Here is an 18641-nt window from a genome sequence, read left to right as displayed (position 1 = left end):
AAGAAGGAATTCTTGGGGGAGATATTTAGTAGAGTTTGTGTTAAATCTGTTGAATTGGAAGTGTTCCTGTGACATCTAAATGACAGGGTCCAGGGAGCTGGAATGTTGGGGTTAGAGCTCAGAAAAAGGGTTGGGGGACTAAAGATAAATATTTGGAAGTCTTCAGCATAGTCAAGGTAGGTGAAATTTCAGAAGTGGGTAAGGTTGCCTATAGAGAGAGAGTATAGGATGGAAGAGGAGACAGCTTAGGACAGAACCTTGTAGTTGAGGAGTTGCCAGAAAAGAGGCTGAGAAAGCCATCTGAGATAGAAGGACCACACTGCAGAAGCTAATGAAGGAAGTGGCAATTGTTCAGAAAGACCATTTAAAGGAAATACTAAGTTTCGATTTTAAAGAAGTTACTAGGTGCCTTCTGAAAAGGCATTTCCAAGGAATGAGAAACAGGAATGAAATCCTAGTGGTTGGGACTTGGGTAGGAGGCAAAGAGGTATAAGTAAGGTACAAAAACTGCTCTTGAGAAAGATTTTGTAGTGAAAGAAAGAGGAGAAATGTGGCTTGAAAGGAAGAAATTTCTATTTGTCTAGGTCATTGGTTTGCAAAGCACTTTTACATCCACAGGGTCACTTTATTCCCAGGGAAACTCTGGAAGGTAGGAAGGGCAAATATTTACACTCTTGGGAACAAACTCAGGTTAAAAAGAAGTTAAAAGGCTTGCCCAAAGTCAATTATAGCAAATAAGGGGAAGAATTGGATTTAGAATTCAGGTCATTTGACTCTTATTCCAATGATCTTTCTACTGTGCCCAAACAGAACATTTCTAAAGTGTTCACTCTATTTGGATATTGGATACTAGACAGCATCGGGCTCCTTGTTAAAGGGTTTTGACCTCATCTGGGATTAATGGCAAGTTGCTGGAAGGTTTTATGCCAGGGAATGCTATGTTTCAGTTAATGCCTGATGGAACAAATCTGGCAGTGAGGTGTAGGATGCATCAGCAGAACAGACACCTGGTGGTGGGGAGGGGTTAGAAAATGAGAACAATTAGCTTCAAACAGAAACACAACTTTTGATATGCATTCAATCACATGCTGAGAAAGTGATTTCCCTTCAGGTCTCCATACCCTATTCTGTTTGTATTTAGGAGAAGTTCTCAGTTTGTCAGTATATTTTTAACATGTTTCAAATACTCTCTCTCTCTTTTTTTTGAAACGGACCCAGGCTGGAGTGCAATGGCACGATCTCCACTCACCGCAACCACCACCTCCTTGTCCCCAAACAAGCTTTTTGAGCTTTATTTCCACCATTCTTTCCATGTCATGCATCTTAGTTCTTTGCTTCTGTAGTTCACCCTGCCTGGAATGTTCTTCTTCTCCTCTTTACCAGTGAAAATTACAGTCAGGGACACTGAACAAGAAAGGTCAATACTTATTTTCCAGTTCTCCTTCGGCGCCCTCTACTTCCAACATTCCTTTTCCTTTAAGATAAAGGAAAAGGGAAGAACACTGAAAACACAATTTAGGAATTTAGTAAAATATGAAAAGGAAACAATAAAACTCAAACTTAAACCTCCCGAGTAGCTGGGATTACAGGCATGCACCATCACACCTGGCTAATTTTTGTATTTTTAGTAGAGACAGGGTTTCATCATGTTGGCCAGGCTGGTCTTGAACTCCTGACCTCAAGTGATCTGCCTGCCATCACCTTCCAAAGTTCTGGGATTACAGGCATGAGCCACCTCACCTGGCATTTTGACTACTCTCTAATCTCCCTTTTGAACAAAGAAAGAATAGGACTCAGGCTGAGAACATTTGTAAAAATTGCATCTTGCTAAAACTGAATTACATTGTTTTCTGTTCACTCTGTTTTTATGGTTACTTTCTACTTATGACAAGTAGGATTGATTTATCATTTATTGTAATTACAGAAAGTTTACTGTACATCTTAGTAAAAAAGTCAAATTAAGGAAAAATATACCTAAGACAAGTGGTATGCCTCTATGGAGAAATTATATAAGTGTGTATTCTAATGACTAGAGTTTGGGAAATTATGGTCTTTGAGAGTATTGCAATAGGAGTAATAAGGGTTCAGACCAGAGTGGGGTGTTGGCAATAGGTAACGACAAGAAAAGAAGGCTCTGATAGATGTTTTAAGAGAGTTAAAGGAGAGGGAAACTTGTTTCTTTGAGGGTATTTTCTGCCTCATTTCTCAGAATGGTTTTGACCGTAACAGTGAAAAATAAAAAGGTCTTATATAGTAGAAGGAATTTATTACCTCATATATCAAGAAGCCCTGAGGCAGGGTGGCTTCAGGAATGCTTAAGTGAGTAGCTCATTGACATCACTAAGCACTTTGCTTCCATCGATCTTCCAGCCTCACCAAAAAGGGTTGTCCTCATGACTTCAAGACAGCTGATATGGTGCCAGGAATCTCATTATGGATATACGGTGTTCTCACTGCAAGAATAAGATATCTCTTCTTGAGCTGAAGAGTGGGGGGTGAAGCAAACTTTCCCTGAAGGCACCTCCACCAAAATATTTTTCTTCAAGATTTGTTGGACAAAAATACATCACATATTCATGCATAAACCAATCACTGCAAAGGGGAATCAAATTACCATACCTAACATAACCTAATTAGGATTTATTCTCTGAGCTGGGGAGATCTTTTCCCTGAAGAATGGAGTTCTCAAGATAATAGGGGCTCTGCTAACAAATATGGTTGGTAGGCAGTCAACCATGTCTTCTACAGCTTTTATGGAGAGCTGCAGGTGTTCTCTGGATACCAGTGGTTCTGAAATTCTTCAAATTCACCCTTGAACATAAGTGGCAAATTCTTGAGACTTGTGGTTTTATTTCTGAGAATGTTATTTAGCTCTTCTTTCCATGTGTTGGATTAAGGCAGAACGAAATACTTCTGTTGCAAAATCAACTTCTGGTTTAGTGATGCACATTGAGGGTGCAATGCGAAATGTCTGAGGAGACACCGGAAAATAAGAAAACAAATCATCAGAGAACCAAATATGACTTTGAGGAAATGCACTAAACTAAAAATCCAAAACCTTGTGTTTAGGACGTTTCTCATGTTCCTCTTGGTTTGGCTCCTCCTCCCTCCCCAATGCTGGATCCAGGCCATTCACTCTCCAGTCTCCACACAAACCCTTGTACAATTTGGCTCTGCCCCTTTTCCTTTTTGTCATACATTTACCTCCTGTCCTTTCTACACCTTCACTGAAGTCCTAGGCCCCTCTCTATACTCCATTTCTGCCCAGGGTGACTTCCATGTCCATATGTGCAACCCAGCAAACTCGCTTCTCACTGCCCTTATTGCCATAACTCCCAGAATCTTTATGTCCACCCCTCTGCATCCATTCATACCCATGACCAATGCCACGAGTCTCCTTGTTGCCAGGAATAACTCAATTTCTGATCCCCACTACAGCTCTCCTTTTCATGAAAACTTCAGAATCCTCATTCACCCATTGTCTTCAGGTCTACTGCTCCACTCAGGTCTCCTCTTTCCTTTCCACCCAGCTCAGAACACAGAATTGACTGAAGTAGGCTCGCACTTGCTCCTTATTTTGCTTGCATTTCTACTCTTCTGCTGCACCCACACAGTCAATCCCAGCCCTAATAAAAGATTTTATTAAGTGGCTTTTCTCCAATCTAGATGGCTGAGAAGAGTTAGAGAAAAATCATGCAGCTAGGCTGAGCGATACACTAGATATTCAGGGTCTCCAACTTCTGTGGGTCCCTCCAACTTTTCTTGTTCACTGTCCTTTTTCAATCTAAACTTTCATCATTCCTCTCAATTTCCTTACTCAACTCCTGCATCTCTCCCTCTGTTTCATAGACAATCAGGCCTCATACTTCTCAGAAAACGGAAGCTGCTGGGCAAGATAAACTTGTTTGCTCTTACATCCATTGTTATAACCTTACCTGAAGGCTCAGAGAACAAGATGTATTTGCTGTTCAACTCCAAATTGTTCACCTATGCCCTTGACCCTGGATTCTCCCATCACCTTCACAGGAAACACCCCTTTAACTTCTCCTTAGCCTATAAACAAACAGGCTTAAAGCTCTCATAACCCCAATCTAGACCACACCAAATACAAATCTGTGTTGACCACCTTGTCCCCTATGGCTACCTCGCAAATGCTTTCTTCCTGCTTTTAGCCACAGCATTAAAAAGACCGGTTGGTGCTTATTGGCCATTATTTATCACTTTGCCCTTCCCCCATTCACATCTCAATTGGCTGCAGTCTGACTTCTGCTGCATCAACTACTCTACTAAAGTTACCTGCAAGTGTGGAATCCACTGGGGATCTTCCAGCCCTCATCCTCTGTGGCCTTCTCTGCACTTGACTCTGGAAATCCCCACCCCACTTCCTGAACCTCTCCCGTCTCTTTCTTCCATGACTTCACACTCTTGTTACTCTCTTCATACCTGTCCACGCTTTCTGCCTCTACCTGGGCAGTTTTTCCTTCTCCTGCCCTTTATTATTATTTATTATTTATTTATTTATTTGTTTTTGAGACAGAGTCTCGCTCCGTTGCCCAGGCTGGAGTGCAGTGGCACGATCTTGGCTCACTGCAACCTCCGCCTCCCGGGTTCACATGATTCTCCTGCCTCAGTGGACTCTCTCTTGTTCTTCATATCCACATTCTGTGCATTTTCCAGGATTATCCTCAGAATGTCTCCTCTATCTTTACTACCACAGTTGAAGTTCAAACAGCATCCTTGGCTCCCAGAGGGACTCCCTGTCTCCAGTCTTGTCCCCTTAGATTTGTCCTCCTCAGAGGACAGATTCTGAAATCAGACTGCCTGAGTTTGGATCCTGGTTCTGTCATTACTTAACCTCTCTGTGTGTCTTTTCCTTTATCTGTAAAATAAAGATAATAACAGTACTTGTTTTATAGGCTTGTTGGGAGCATTGAATGAGTCCGTTCATGCAAAGTGTTAGGACAGTACCTGACAAGCAGGAACGGCTTCATACCAGCTCCACTGACTACCTCAAGCCTTTGTGCCAGCCACATCTGTGTGGTGCGATGTGGTGTGCGAAATCAGTTATTTGTACTCTGCCATGTTTCATGCACAGTTTGGTTGTTTATCTCATTATTTAAGATTCTGCTAGCCAGAAAGCCTGGCCTGGAAGTCCCTTCTCTCTCCCCCTTGAATATCTTTTAAAAAATATTTATAGATGAGCTTACTACATTGTATTGTAATTTTCTATGTATTTGACTTTCTCTCCCACCAGCTCCAAGAAGGAAGGACCAGATCTTATTTATCACCATATTAGGTTGGCGCAAAAGTAATTACATTTTTTGCAATTAAAAAAAAAATCACAAAAACTGCAATTACTTTTACACCAACCTAAAGGTTTCAGTTTCCAGAATAACATCTGTTGCTTAGCACATAACAAATTTTGCCAAATAACAAAGGAAGAGCTAAGCAAGTACACAAATATCTCATGTCTTTATAAATTGCATGTCTTAGGATTCATAATCATTAAATTATGCTATCTGATTTGTACAGAAAACTATTTATGACTAGGACTAGAAAAAAAATCATGGAGCATATCCCAGTAAAAGTGCTCATTCTGGTTTTGTTGTTTGGGCTGGGAGAACTTTAAGTCTGTTTTGTTTAAAGGGGAAGTTGGGAAAAAGTTGAAGATGCAAGAAAACATGGGGATGTTTCCTTGAGTGAAGGTGGAGGGAGCTTGGAGAAACAAGTGCACAGATGGAAGATCTAGATTTGAACAGGAGAAATGTCTCATTTCTGGAACCTTCAGGGAAGGAGGTGCTATGATCTGGGCATTTGTGCCTCTACCCCTTGACTTTCTATGTTGGAACCCTAACTCCCAACGTGATGGTCTTGCAAAGTGGGGCCTTTGGGAAGTGATTAGGTCAGGAGGGCACAGCCCATGAAGGCCCAGGGAGTTCTCTTGCCCCTTCTGCCATATGAGGTCACAGCCGAAAGATGGCTGCCTAGAAAGAGCGCCCTCACCCGACACTGAACTTGCTGGCACCTTGATCTTGGACTTCTCTGCCTCCAGAACTATGAGGAATGAATTTCTATGATGTATAAGCCACCCAGTCTATGGCACTTTGGGACAGCAGGCTGGGGGGACTAACACAGGGGGAAAGAATAAATGTGGGGACCGACGAGTTTACATAGAGGTTTTGCCTGATAGTTTCAATTTTATCTGAGAAGTATGCGGCAAGAAGTAGGTATTTCAGTATCCACTGAAATTGTGAGAGGCAGGGATGGAGCAGGGAAACTGGGAAGGATGAGGCATGTTTAAAATGGGAAAGAAAGTTGACAAAGGACAGGATAAATTAGGGAGGAGCAGATGTTACCTTTTCTCTCTCTTTTTTTTTTTTAAATTTATTTATTATTATTAAACTTCAAGTTGTAGGGTACATGTGCACAACGTGCAGGTTTGCTACATATGTATACTTGTGCCATGTTGGTGTGCTGCACCCATCAACTCGTCATTTACATCAGGTATAACTCCCAATGCAATCCCTCCCCCCTCCCCCCTCCCCATGATAGGCCCCGGTGTGTGATGTTCCCCTTCCCGAGTCCAAGTGATCTCATTGTTCAGTTCCCGCCTATGAGTGAGAACATGCGGTGTTTGGTTTTCTGTTCTTGTGATAGTTTGCTGAGAATGATGGTTTCCAGCTGCATCCATGTCCCTACAAAGGACACAAACTCATCCTTTTTTATGGCTGCATAGTATTCCATGGTGTATATGTGCCACATTTTCTTAATCCAATCTGTCACTGATGGACATTTGGGTTGATTCCAAGTCTTTGCTATTGTGAATAGTGCTGGCATAAACATACGTGTGCATGTGTCTTTATAGCAGCATAATTTATAATCCTTTGGGTATATACCTAGTAATGGGATGGCTGGGTCATATGGTACATCTAGTTCTAGATCCTTGAGGAATCGCCATACTGTTTTCCATAATGGTTGAACTAGTTTACAATCCCACCAACAGTGTAAAAGTGTTCTCTTAAGTCTCTGCCCTGGAGCCCATTCCTGGGGAGGGGCCTGTTGCTGTGAGGGATTGAGGGGCAGCTCACTTCACTCACGGCAGCAGCAGCCCTCGGGCAGTGCGTGCGGGGCAAGCCAGGGTCCCCACTGTGGAGCTGGGCGTGGCTTTTCAAGGAAGGGAGTGAGGAGGGCTCCACTCGCTGAATCTCCCAGCCTAAGGGTGAGGGACACCAGCTGTGGCTGATTTTGAGTAAGGCATTGGGGGCTATGCCCAGGTGGTCCTCCATCTCTCCAACAGGCGTCACCGGGCCTGCCAATGCTGTCGGGTTGCTCCCGGCCACAGAGGCCACTAAGGCTTAGCAGGGTCACCAAGTCAGAACCTGGGGCTGAGCTAAGAACGGCCAGAATTGCTTTCACAGGGACTAGGATTAATTATACAGGAGACAAATTATTTATAGCATGACTGTGATGTTTCTTATCATCTGTACTGTAAGTTGTCTGCTTTGACCATCCTGTGTCTGCCTCTATCTTTACCACAGAGCCGGGACTACCAAACCATTTTCACTCAGCGCCCCCTAGTGGCCCGAGAGGTGTACTGTCCCCGTCTTTTTTTTTTTTTTTTTTTTTTTTTCTTTGCATACCCGAGCTTTATCCCTAGATGATATGTGGCTGGGTACCCCGGCACAGTTGTGAAGAAACTGTGACCAGCATTAGGAAACCAGAGAGACTCCTACCTAGAGCGATAGGTAAAGACCAGTCTTTCTCTTACCTGAGAAAAAATACCGCCTCTGCCAACGAGGAGCCCCATGTGCTTGCAGTCCTCATGGATCTGATTCACTTCTTCACGGGGAAGAGGTCGGCGGCTCATCTGTAAATATATTTTTAGAAAGCTTTCTATTTGGTGTTGGAATGGTTACAGGAATTATTTCCAAGAGAGGAAAAAGGAAAAACCCTCCAGTCATCAATGCCCCTCTTTTTTTCTCTCTCTCCCTCTTTCTCTCTGTTCTCTCCTTCCCCTGTAATTAAATAAAGTTGCTAATTGCTGAACCAGATTTTTGGAGGATGTTATTAAAAATGTTTGTTTTTAATCCCAATTCATCCCAAATTCCCAAAAGACAAAATGAAGTTCTGTGCGGATAGTCAGTGAATCTTAGCTTTGCTAATGGCTGCCTTGGGAGTCTGGTTTCTTAATAGCTAAATTTGGAGTCTGTTTTACGTGGAAATTCTCCTTAACTCTTCACTTGGTTCTGCCCATGGAAGGGGCTCATTTCAAAGGCCACGAAATGGCTTAGAAGTTGCGCAAAGGCACCAGCAGCCTGAGCTTTCCCTGGGCAGCGCGGTGGGACAGCTGAGGAGCTAATTTCCCTGCTTGTAGGACTTGCTGTTTCTCCCGCAAGACTGCATCCTCCAGGGTTAGGAAAGGTAAGTGCTTCCAGGAGCGGAGAGGCTGTTCAGATCCCCGGCCATCCAAAGCAGGTCCCCTCCCTGTGGGGTCAGACATTGAACCTTTCTGTGCATCTCCTGTCTTCCCAGTCGGTGAGTACAAATGTCTCCCTCTGACTTAGTCATGTTATACCTGACAGTATATCTGCATTACCTGTAAGGCTTTCAGACGACAGATATTTGGGCCTCATGCTAGGCCAATCGAATTAGAATGTTTGAAGTAGGGCTTAGGCATCTGCATTTTTAAAATGGTCCTCAGGTGCCAGGGCTAAGCCCTGCTCTAATTTTTCCACGATGAGCGCTGAGGCCTGTTGCTGCCACTGGTCTCTTGTTTCTCCGTAGCCCAGCCTCACTGAGCTTCTGCACTGGGCTGGCTCTCCGGTTTTAGATGCATAAAACATGAGCTCTGGGTCAGCCCTTGCGATCCTCGTGAGGTAGGCGGGGCCTCTCCAGTGTGCCCAGCTTCATTACATCCTCTGCACTTCCTACCCACCCTGGCTCTGGGCTTTGCCATCCACTTCCTTCTTCCCACCAATCCCAGATCCAACTCTTTCCCCAATCCTCTATTTCTTGTAATAAGAAGGGACCTCCTAGAGAGATATGCTCATTTTGGTCTGTCTTAAAGCCTTAAGATAAGCAAAATACATATTCAAACTTTCAGACTATTGGATTAGAAAGGAACTGAGGGAGAGGGAAGGACTAGAATCTTCTCATTGACCCCAAAATGCTATCATGCATTCCTGCTTATGATTGATTGGAAAGGGTCAATGAAAATAATTTAGGGCTAAACTGTGAGAACTAGAAGGACATTAAATATGATTCGAGAGGCCAGAGGGACCAGAGAGTAATCTGGAGGGAAGGTTGGATTGGGAGTTCAGTTCTTTTGTTGTTGTTGTTGTTGTTTTGATTTTTGAGTCAGAGTCTCACTCTGTTGCCCAGGCTGCAGTGCAGTGGTGCAATCTCAGCTCACTGCAACCTCTGTCTCCTGGGCTCAAGTGATTCACCTGCCTCAGTCTCACGAGTAAGTGGAATTACAGCCACCTGCCACCACACCTGGCTAATTTTTGTATTTTTAATAGAGATGGGGTTTCACTATGTTGGCCAGGCTGGTCTTGAACTCCTGACCTCAAGTGATCCACCTCAGCCTCCCAAAGTGCTGGGATTACAGGTGTGAGTCACCATGTCTGGGCCAACATGACAGTTTTGAATGGGCGGAGTCTGTGTGGCTTCACCCAACCTTGCTCTGGGCCAGCACCCTCTTGGCTCCCTTGCCCATTTTATTCCTCCCTGGCCTCAACTGCTATGGCTAATTGAACATCTTGTATGCCTTCTCCAGGGAAAAAAGCAGAGTCTGAAACTCTACTGAGGCTAAAGCCATAGCGCAACCTGCTGAGGCCCTTGTGCCCATGCCTATGCCCCAACTACTTGATAATGAAGTGGGCATGCTAGTAATTCAACTTTTTGATGAGTGTATAATGGAGCGTCATGTTTATCTCTTTTGGTGAATCTATATTTAAAGAGTTATAAACTTAATATTTGAAAATAATTCAAATGTTCTGGAAGTATATAAAGTAAAAAGAGAACATTTCTCCACTTCCTATCCTATTCCAAGGGACACCTCCTATTAACAATTTGGTGCGAACCAGATACTTTTTCTACGCATGTAAATACATCTATATGCATGTTTAAAAAAATAAGTCATTTTATAATATCTGGCAATTTCCTTTTAATAATATATAATATATCCTGGACATCTTTCCATGTCAGTATATTTGGACCTAGTCTTCTTAAAGGATACCTAGTATCTCATTGCAGTAATTTGCTCAATCTCCTAATGTTGAGCATTTATGTTGTTTCCATTTTTTCATGGTTATAAACAATGCTGCAAATATTCCTATTCATACATATTTTTAGACACTTTAGAAAGTATTTCTTTGGGACACACTTCTAGCAATTGCCAGGTATGTTAGCCCATTCTTGTGTTGCTGCAAAGGAATACCTGCGACTGGGTAATTCATAAAGAAAAGAGGTTTAATTGGCTCACAGTTCTACAGACTGTACAAGCATGGCTCCAGCACCTGCTTCTAGTGAGGGCCTCAGGAAACTTACAATCATGGCAGAAGGCAAAGGGTGAGCAGATGGGTCATGTGGTGAGAGCAGGAGCAAGAGAGGGAGTGAGGAGGTACCACACATTTTTAAACAAGCAGATCTCACATGAAGTCACTCATCGCCAAGCCACTAATGAGTTATCTGCCCCCATGATCCAAACACCTCCCACTGGCTCCACCTCCAACACTGGGGATTACATTCCAATCTGAGATTTGGAGGCGACACGTATTCAAACCATATCACCACGTAAAAATGTATAGACATTTAAAATTTGGAGAGCTACAGACAAATTGCTGTCCAAAGGGCTGTACCTCCTTACCAATAGAATATGAGAGTACCTATCCTGGGTGATGCTGGACAGCATTAGAGCAAAGTTCTTGGGTGTTATAACTACGTGAATGTGGTATGATGTGTTGCAGGGGCCTGAAATTAATCGACAAACACAAAGCACTCACCATCTGTATGTTTCCTGGTCTCAAAAGTGTAAACTTATTTAGGAAAATAAGATATTTATACATAAAAAGTGAGTAAACAAATACAGATTAAGTGACACAGACTGAATGTCTGTGTCCCTCAAAATTCATACATTGAAACCTAATATCCAAAGTGAAGGCATAGTATTTAGAGGTGGGACATTTGAGAGGTGATTAGGTTACAAGAGTGGAACCCTCATGAATGAGATCAGTATCCTCATAAAAGAGGCCCCGGAAAGCTCTTTTGCCTCATTTACCATGTGAGGGCACAGCAAGAAGGCACCATCTATGAACCAGAAAGTGGGCCCTCGTCAGACACCAGGTCAACCTGCCCCTTGTTCTTGGACTTTCCAGTCTCCAGAACCATAAGGAATACATTTCTGTTGTTTATAATACATCCAATGTATAGAACTTTGCTATAGCAGCCTGAATGGACTAATATAGTGGGAAAGATCTTTTCAAAGCAGTTCCTTAGACAGTGAGTACCAGAGGAATTCTCTGAAGGGTGGATCTCTTGGATAGAGCAGAAGCAAAGGCAAGCTTTAAGGAGATGCGATGGAGAGCTTGATCTTGAAAAAGACTAGGATTTCCATAGGTAGATATAGAGGGGAAAATACCATGTTCCATGGTTGAGGAAAAGTTTGAGTGGCATTTGGATTTGGAGAGTGAATGGCATTGAGCGCACAGTGAGTAGAATTAGGGAATGTAGGAGCTGGGATTTAAATCCAGGTGGTCTGCCCTTAGAGCCCATGCTTACATTAACAAATGGTTCAGTGAAGAGAAAAAGAGCCCCTTCTATAGATACTACTTTACACCCTCGCTCTAGTTTGGATATTTGACCCTCCAAACCTCAAATGGAAGTTTGATCCCCAGTGTTGGAGGTGGGTCCTAAAAAGAAGTGCTTGGGTGGTGAGGGCAGTTCCCTCATGAATGTCTTGTGCTGTCCTCTCCATAATGAGTTCTCATTCCATTAGTTCCTTCTAGAGCTGGTCGTTGGAAAAAGCCTGGCACCTACCCACCCCTTCCTTCTTGCTTTCGCCTTCTCTCTCTCATCATGTGATCTCTGCATATGCCAGCTCCTCTTCCCCTTCCACCATGAACAAAAGCAGTCTGAGACCCCCCATCAGATGCAGATGCTAGTGTCATGCTTCCCGTACAGTCTGAAGAAACATGAGCCAAATAAACATCTTTTCTTTAGAAATTACCCAGCCTCAGATATTCCTTTATAGCAACACAAATGGACTAAGAAAAACCTGTTTTATTGTTTCCACGATATAGCTTGCACATATTTCCATGTCACATATATATCTATGCCATTATAGTGGGGAGATGCCGTAAGCTAGCTTGTTTTGTATGAATGGTCATCTGGGAGGGGGATTCTGGTGTTTTACTAAGACAAAGTTGTGATGAACATCTTTGTTCATCTGACTTTAAGCACACAGAGGTTGGGTTCGGAACAGAGTAAAAGGAAGAACTCCTCCTCTCTCATTGGGCTTTCCTCTCTCGAGTCTACACTTTGAGGAGTATAGACAGCTTTGAGGGAACCCCTTGGGTGGAGATTATGGTGAACTCTTCTGAGCCTTGCAATAACTCTTGTACTTGTCCACACACTTAAGTACGTTATAGCTTGTTAGAAGTTCTCCATTGTGGAAAGCAAGTTGGGGTCAAAACAAATAAATAAATAAAATGACCCGTGAACTGGGGACCTTAGTCTCATATTACCCTTTGTTTACTTTCCTGGTGTCTTCCCTTGGCTTTCAAATCTTATTTAAACATCCCAGCTTTGCACTGGCTCTGACATGTGGTATGAATTGAAGAGACTTATACCCATGTCTGGTCTAAAGAGTAAAAAATTGAGCATCAGTACTTCTAAAGTAGAATGGTGGTAAGACCAAAGAGCTAGAAATTGCTAGGGAAAGCTGGATCCCTGTGGACATGAGGTTAGTCTGGCTACTCCTCCCTTCTGCCAAGATTCTCCTGCTCTTCTCAGGCTTTGATTTTATGGAGGAAAGGCACAATTTCCTATGGGCATTTACTATAGGGGCTGCAGTAGAAACAAAGGGAAAGATTTGAGAGATATGGCAGAGAAAGGATCAATGGGTCTTGATGTTAGAAACAAGGGAAGAGGAGGAGTCAGATGATTTTGTGGTATGGAGGCTGAGTAATTGGAAGAATGGTGGAGGGTGAGAAACAAACAGTGATCTTGGGAGAAATATCTGGCTTGGGGGAAGATGCTAAGTTCAATTGTTGTTTTGATGAGTTTGAGGTCTCAGTGGGCAGCATTCCTCCCTGGCTACTTGGGAGGTTGAAATCCATTCACAAGTAAGTAAGCATGCAAACAAACAAAAAACTCAACGTAAGCCAGGCACGGTGGCTCACGCCTGTAATCCCAGTACTTCAAGAGACCACGATGGGCAGATCACTTGAGGTCAGGAGTTTGAGACCAGCCTGGGAAACATGGCAAAATCCTGTCTCTACAGGTGCGTGCCTGTAATCCCAGCTACCCGGGAGGCTGAGGATCGAGAATAGCTTGAACCTAGAAGGCGGAGGTTGCAGTGAGCCAAGATAGCACCACTGCACTCCAGCCTGGGTGACAGAGTGTGACTCTGTCTCAACAACAACAAAAACAACCCCTAATATATATTTAACTTCCTCACCCCAAACCTTCACCATAACCTTTTCCTGGCCCTTCTTTCTTACTTCCTTCTGTTTCTCCCCAAATAATTTCCTCCCTTCCCTGTATTTCTAAGTATTCAGTCATTGCCTATGCTCTTTGCCTAGGATGGCAAGGATAATGTTGGTTTCTTTTCCCAAATGCTCTCCCTCATCCCTCTAGAATTCTTGGTGATCTGCCAACATTTTGTTCATACTCAACACTCTCTACTCATCTCTAAAGGGCTTTGCTGAAAGCTTGCTGTTTGTGTGTGCTCTCTCCCTGAGAGTAAACGAAGTTTAGCTAATGTTTCCTCCTATATCTCCCGCTGGCCCAAGCAGCTGCAGAGAGAGGAGCAGATCAGCACCTACCTTATCCTGCACCATTTCTATGCCTATCATGAGGCCTTTGCCTCGAACGTCTCCAACAATTTCAAACTCATCCCGCAGCTTAGCAAATTTTAGTAACATGTAGGTCCCAACTTCTTGACTGTTTTCCTGTAGATTTTCTTCTTTAATCACCTGTTGAGAGAAAGCCCCAAATGATCTCACATGGCAGAAGTTTTAAGACTGACTGAGAAGCGTGGAGAAGTCATCGGACATGGCCCTCTTATAACCTAACCAAACAGAATCCAGAACAAGTCTAGTGTGACCACAAGGACTACAAAAAGGTTTGTCAACACAAAGGAGAGAAGAAAAGTCTTAGGGGAGGGGATATGCTTCTGCCCCCAACTCCCTCACCTTCAGAGGTGGCTAAGAATTTAGGAAAGAATAGGCCAGGCGTGGTGGCTCACACCTGTAATCCCAGTACTTTGGGAGGCCAAGGTGGGCGGATCACAAGGTTAGGAGTTCGAGACCAGCCTGACCAATAGGGTGAAACCCCGTCTCTACTTAAAAAAAAATACAAAAATTAGCTGGGCTCGGTGGTGGGCTCCTGTAATCTCAGTTACTCAGGAGGCTGAGGCAGGAGAATCACTTGAACCTGGGAGGTGGACGTTGCAGTGAGCCAAGATCGCGCCACTGCACTCCAGCCTGGGTGACAGAACGACACTTTGCCTCAAAAAAACAAACAAAAAATAATTTAGAAAAGAATAAAAGATGTGTCTCAATGCAGTTGAAAATGTAGACTCTAAAATCCCAAGGCTTGTTATTGTCAGGTTTTGCTGAGAACTGGGATATAGTCATGAATAAGATGAATGCTCTGAGGAAAGAAATCTCACAGGTGCTTTCCCTACTGGAAGATGGTGACCTTTGCTCAGCAGTCCTCAGCCAGACAAGGGCTCTCATAGCCCAAGCAACCTGGTCTGGGGCTCTGGCCTCTTTGGCTGAGCCCAGAGCCAGGGCACTAGAAGATATAAAATGATTTTTATCTCAGTTCTACTTACAGCAAACACCTGGGGTTCTTGACAAGACACATGAAAAATACTGTATTTTTATTTAGCTGACAATACTTGCATGACTCCAGGCAAACCTTGTTATTTTTAAAGACTTATTTGTTCACCTAAACCTTCTCTACCTTCTAAATTGGTTGAGGTAACAAAGCACTTTTTAAAAGAAGTTGGCAATGTCAGCTCATGTTTGTAATACCAGTACTTTGGGAGGCTGAGGTGGGTGGATCACTTGAGGTTAGGAGTTTGAGACTAGCTGGCCAACATGGTGAAACCCCATCTCTACCAAAAATATAAAAATTAGGTGGGCATGGTGGTGCATGCCTGTAATCCCAGCTACTCAGGAGACTGAGGCATGAGAATCTCTTGAACCCAGGAGACAGAGGTTGCACTGAGCCATGGTTGTGTCCCTGCACTCTAGTCTGGGTGACAGAGGAAGACTCTTTCTCAAAAAAAAAAAAAAAAAAAAAAAAAAAAAAAAATTGGCAATGTCCACAAAGTGAAATAAATGACACATTCCTACCCATACTTTCTCATCTCATGATTTAATTGTTTTTGAAAATAACTATTTAATTAGCAAGGGCAGCATTTACTTATTTATTTTTGTTTAAAAATACTTTTAAATTTCAATTTTTTGGAATAGGTAAATGAAGTTCATGGTCAAAAATCAGTGAGTGTAACTGCTGGTGGGACTGTAAATCAGTACAACCTCAGTGGAAAACAGTATGGAGATTTCTCAAAGAACTAAAAGTAGGTCTACCCTTTGGTCCAGCCATCCCACTTCTGGGTATTTTCTCAAAGGAAGAAAAGTCATTATAGCAAAAAGACACCTGCACATGTATGTTTACTGTAGTACAACTCACAGTTGCAAAGATATGGAACCAACCTAAGAGCCCATCAATTGATGAGTGGATAAAGAAAATGCGGTGTATACACACACACACACACACACACACACACACACACACACACACACCATGGAATACTACTCAGCCATAAAAAAGAAAATAACGTCTTTTGGAGCAACTAATAAGTGTTCTCACTTATAGGTGGGAGCTAAGCTATGGATACACAATCGACATTGGAGACCCAGAAGGGGGGAAGGTGGGAGGGGGGTGAGGGATGAAAAATTCCATATTGGGTACAGTGTACACTACTTGGGTGACAGTGCACTAAAGTCTCAGGCTTTGCCACTATACAATTCATCCATGTAACCAAACCCACTTGTATCCCAAAAGCTATTGAAATAAATAAATATATACATATATAAACATATATATACATATATAAATATATATACATATATAAATATATATACATATATAAATATATATGTGTGTGTATATATATAAATATCAGCAAGCATAAAAGTATATACAGCAGAGTGACTCTTGCTGACCCCTGGCCCCCAGCCACCTAGTTTTCCTCCCCACAAAAAAAACACTGTCATTTACTTCTTAGTAAAAAAAAATCTTTTTTTAAACAGATGCGATCCCAGGCTAAATCAACAGTGTAGGGTTGAACAGCTGAATTACCTTGCTGTAAGCATGTAAAACTCAGTGTCTCCTTAGTCATTCAATTTATAATAGTACAACAAAAGGAAGGAAGAAAAATACACAAGAGAAGGCCAACATGAAACTAATTACAAGGATAGCAGTTAACATCTGTAAATCACTACCCAGATAACAAAGAAATTTCAGCTGGCTAGGAAAATTCTTACATTTCCCATGTATGTGAGGTTTATTATATATTATTTCTTATCCAACACTTCAAGCACCCAAAGTAGATCTTTAAAAAGGGAGAAGGCAGAATAATAAACGGAAATCTAACTTTAATGGATAAACTATGAATTAACTCTCCCCTTTAATAATCCAGCATGATAGAGTTCTGCCAACGCGTGTGTGGTTTTGAAAGAGTCATTTGTGAAATGTGGCTAATGTGGCCACTGGCACCAACCTCAAGCACAGCAGATCCAATGGCACAGGCCATGGGGTTCCCTCCAAAGGTGTTGAAGTGCTGCAGGCGTTTGGCCAAAGATTTGGCAATCTCTAGAGGGAAAAAATAGAAAGTGTGGAAAGAGGGACACATTACTGTCCACAATCTCTCATGGCGCCATTTGGACTACAGTTACTTCGTGTTGTAAATGGCATCCTATCCAATTCATTCTTCATTCAACTGATAGTAGATGTTAGGGACTGAATTGTACCACCTCAAATGCGAATGGTTGAAGCCTTAACCCTGAATGAGACTGTATTTGGAGACAGTGCGTTTAAGTAGGTAATTAGGTTGAATAAGGTCATCAGGGTGGGGCCCTATCTAAGCCCAAGGAACTGGTTTTCTTATAAGAAGAGGAAGAGACACCAGAACCCTCTCCCACCCCTCTCCTCTTTCCATCCCCTCTTCCTCTTCCATATACCTCTAAAGTGTGGTGGAACCCTCCGTTTCATGGTAGGCATGGGAGAATTAGTCTTCCTTACAGGAAGATCAGAATGGGCTGGTTTCCGATGGGGGTGTGGTGGCTCACGCCTATAATCCCAGCACTTTGGGAGGCCAAGGCAGGCGGATCACCTGAGGTCACGAGTTCAAGACCAGCCTGGCCAACAAGGTGAAACCCCGTTTCTACTAAAAATACAAAACTTAGCTGGGCTTGATGGTGCATACCTGTAATCCCAGCTACTCAGGAGGCTGAGGCAGGAGAATTGCTTGCACCTGAGGAGGCAGAGGGTGCAGTGAGCCAAGATTGTGCCACTACACTCGAGCCTGGGCGACAGAGCAAGACTCTGTCTCAAAAAAAAAAAAAAAAAAAAAAAAAAAAAAAAAAAAAGGACTGTCTTTCTTCCATCTGTGTTTCACAGTCAGGCAGACAGACTGTTTCTCTCTTTCATTTGCTTGGGAAATGCATCGTGCGGTTTCCATGATTGTCTCCAATCTACGCAAGTTCCAACACACGTGTTTAATACCATAGCCCAATGTATGAGGCCCAGAAGCAAACACAAACTGCCTGTAGGTCCTACCTGGAGTGGTTACGACTGCTGCCATGGGAAAGCCATTTCCAATCCCTTTAGCCATGGTGACAATGTCAGGCAGGATGTCGTGGGTTTGGAAGCCCCAGAAGTGAGAGCCCAACCTTCCAAATCCTGTCTGCACCTGGGAAAACAAGTTCAAAACAATTGGAAACCCATCAAGACATGCTGTTTTTGACTGGGTGCAGTGGCTCATGCCTGTAATCCCAGCACTTTAGGAGGCCGAGGTGGGTGGATCACGAGGTCAGGAGTTCAAGACCAGTTTGGCCAAGATGGTGAAACCCTATCTCTTCTAAAAACACAAAATATTAGCCAGGTACGGTGGCAGGTGCCTGTAATCCCAGCTACTCAGGAGGCTGAGGCAGAAGAATCACTTGAACTCAGAGGGTGGAGGCTGCAGCGAGCCGAGATTGTGCCACTGCACGCCAGCCTGGGCAACAGAGTGAGACTCTGTCTCAAAAAAAAAAAAGAAAAAAGAAATGCTGTTTTCTTCTCTGATCTCTTCCTTTTCCCTCCTCCTCATTATGGCCATCATCAGCCATTATCATCAGCAT

General features: G+C 43.1%; 1 protein-coding gene across 2 annotated transcripts in view; it reads right to left on the bottom strand.

Annotated features, from left to right (window-relative positions):
* Positions 1-2141: 2141 nt before the first annotated feature.
* The window catches only part of AGXT2 (alanine--glyoxylate aminotransferase 2), a 44138-nt gene continuing 27638 nt past the window's right edge, over positions 2142-18641 (bottom strand). The window contains exons 10-14 of one of the 2 annotated variants that reach the window (XM_037990744.2): positions 18079-18211; positions 17021-17112; positions 14049-14198; positions 7769-7867; positions 2142-2971 (exon numbers count right to left, since the gene is read on the bottom strand). In XM_037990744.2, coding sequence (XP_037846672.2) covers positions 2864-2971; positions 7769-7867; positions 14049-14198; positions 17021-17112; positions 18079-18211 — 582 coding nt within the window. In that variant the 3' untranslated portion in view covers positions 2142-2863. The remainder of the gene's footprint in view (positions 2972-7768; positions 7868-14048; positions 14199-17020; positions 17113-18078; positions 18212-18641) is intronic. The other variant, XM_037990745.2, reaches the window with a different exon arrangement.

This window comes from Chlorocebus sabaeus, chromosome 4 (assembly GCF_047675955.1).
Source record: "Chlorocebus sabaeus isolate Y175 chromosome 4, mChlSab1.0.hap1, whole genome shotgun sequence".
Lineage (NCBI taxonomy): Eukaryota > Metazoa > Chordata > Mammalia > Primates > Cercopithecidae > Chlorocebus > Chlorocebus sabaeus.
The sequence above is the reverse complement of the archived record's forward strand: the minus strand, read 5'-3'. Positions and strand labels throughout refer to the sequence as shown.